This window comes from Penaeus japonicus, unplaced genomic scaffold (genome assembly GCF_977035675.1).
Source record: "Penaeus japonicus unplaced genomic scaffold, GWHDUDI00000001_assembly GWHDUDI00000023, whole genome shotgun sequence".
Classification (NCBI taxonomy): domain Eukaryota; kingdom Metazoa; phylum Arthropoda; class Malacostraca; order Decapoda; family Penaeidae; genus Penaeus; species Penaeus japonicus.
In genome coordinates, this window is record NW_028234425.1 from 19,920,274 (window position 1) to 19,922,773 (window position 2,500).

The window sequence follows — 2,500 nt, forward strand, 5'->3', positions numbered from 1 at the left end:
GCGGTACACATGCTGTACCACCCGTCCTGTGTGGGTTAAGTATCGATATAAATAATATGTATTGTTTTATATATATAAAGATACACACATGTATATACATCTATATACATATATTTATGTATACTTATAAATATATCTATCTATTTTTATCTATCAGTATATCTATTCATCTATTTATCTACTTATATATAAATATATCTATATATCTATCTATCAATATATCTATTCATCTATTTATCTACTTATATATACATATGTGTGCATATATATATACATACACATATATACCTACATACACATACACACAAATGTGTGTGTATGTATGTGTGTGTGTGTGTGTGTGTGTGTGTGTGTGTGTGTGTGTGTGTGTGTGTGTGTGTGTGTGTGTGTGTGTGTGTGCATGCGTGCGTGCGTGCGTGTGTGTATAAACACATACATATATATGTATATATGAATATATATATACACATAAATGTATTTATAAATATATTTATATATACATATCTATATACATATCTATATACAGATACAGATACAGATACACACACGCTCACATTCACACTCACACTCACACTCACACTCACACTCACACTCACACTCACACTCACACTCACACTCACACTCACACTCACACTCACACGCATGCACGCACGCACGCACTCATGCACACACACATTCACACAGACACACATATTAAATATATGTAATGTCACACATTCTGAACTAAATTCTCCCATTAGAGCTGAAGATCTTAATGACGATGTGTCAGAGCAACTGATGAGCAACAATGGATTTGCCTTCAATGAGAAGAGACAGACAGCTTATGTTTTCAACCAAGCAGCATTTAATGCATTCCTGCAGAGAAACAACTTGACACATGTGGTGAGAGCACACGAAGTAAAGCAGGCTGGCTTTGAGGTGAGTTATTTTATATTTGGTTGTATATATATATGTATATATATGTATATATGTATATATATGTATATATATGTATATATATATATATATATATATATATATATATATATATATATATATATTTAGATATATATGTATATATATATATATATTTAGATATATCTAGATATATATGTATATATTTCTGTATATATATTTTCTGATATTATATAGGGTTTAAAAAAAAAATATATGCATATATATGTATATATATGTAGAATATTTTATATAATGCGTATATCTATGTATAATTTATTGAATATATATAGTATATATATATAGATTATAATATATATAAAAAAGATATATATGTAAAATAATATATTTATATATAATATATATATAATTATAGTATATATAAATATATATATATAATTATATATATTAGATATTATATATAATATCTATACATAATCTATAAAAGAGATAGCTATTATCTATTATCTTTATCTATTATCTAGTAATCTATTATTATATCTATTATAAATATATATTATATCATATATATTATATATAAATATATGTATATATATATAATATATATATTATAATATATATTATAGATATATAGTTATCTATATATAATATATATATATATGAATATAAAAATCTTAGTTTGGCCAGTCATATACATATATACATATACATATATACTATATATAAATATATATATATATATATATATATATATATATATATATATATATATATATATAATAATATATATACATAATATACATATACATATTACATATACATATATTACATATACATATATACATATATATATATATATAGTATATATATATATATATATTAAATATATATATATATATATATATATATGTATACATATATACATATATACATATATAATACATATACATATATACAAATATACATATATTGCATATCTATCTATATATATAGTATATATGAATATATACATACATATACAGACATATATTTTATTATTATACAATTACATGTGTATCCTGTAATACATGAATAAAAAAACATGCAGTATACATGGTATAAATATATATGTGTATATATGTATATGTATATAGATATATAAGTATATATATATATCCCTCTCTCCCTCTCTCCCTCGTTCAGTCACTCTCATCCACACTCCGCTCTCCCTCTCTTCCTCTCTCACTCTCTCATCTCTCTGTCTCTCTCCCTCTGTCCTCTCTCCTCTCTCTCTCTCGCCACTCCTCCCTCTCTTCCCCCTCCTCTCACTCTCTCCTCTCCGTCTATCCTCTCTGTCTCTCTCTCTCCTCTCTCTCTCTCCTCTCTCCCTCTCTCCCTCTCCCTCTCATCTCTCTCGCTCTCTCTCTCTCCTCTGGTCCTCTGTCCTGTCTCTGTTCATTCTCTCTCTCTCTGTCTCTCTAGTCTACTGTCTCTGTCTCTAAGTCTTCTGGGTCTCTGTCTCCTCTGTCTCTCAACTCTGTCTCTGTCTCTCTGTCTCATCTCTGTTCCTCTCTCCTCTGTCTCTCTTGACCTCTCCTCTCTCCTCTCTACTCTACTTTCTCTCTGT

At 27.2% G+C, this 2,500-nt stretch overlaps 1 protein-coding gene across 2 annotated transcripts in view; it reads left to right on the plus strand.

The window, feature by feature from the left end:
* The window catches only part of LOC122243149 (uncharacterized), a gene marked incomplete at its 5' end in the record, with an annotated part of 28,930 nt that overhangs the window by 19,489 nt on the left and 6,941 nt on the right, over positions 1 to 2,500 (plus strand). For both annotated transcript variants that reach the window (XM_086550192.1, XM_086550193.1), the window contains 1 exon segment: positions 741 to 918. In XM_086550192.1, the coding sequence (XP_086406318.1) occupies positions 741 to 918 (178 nt within the window).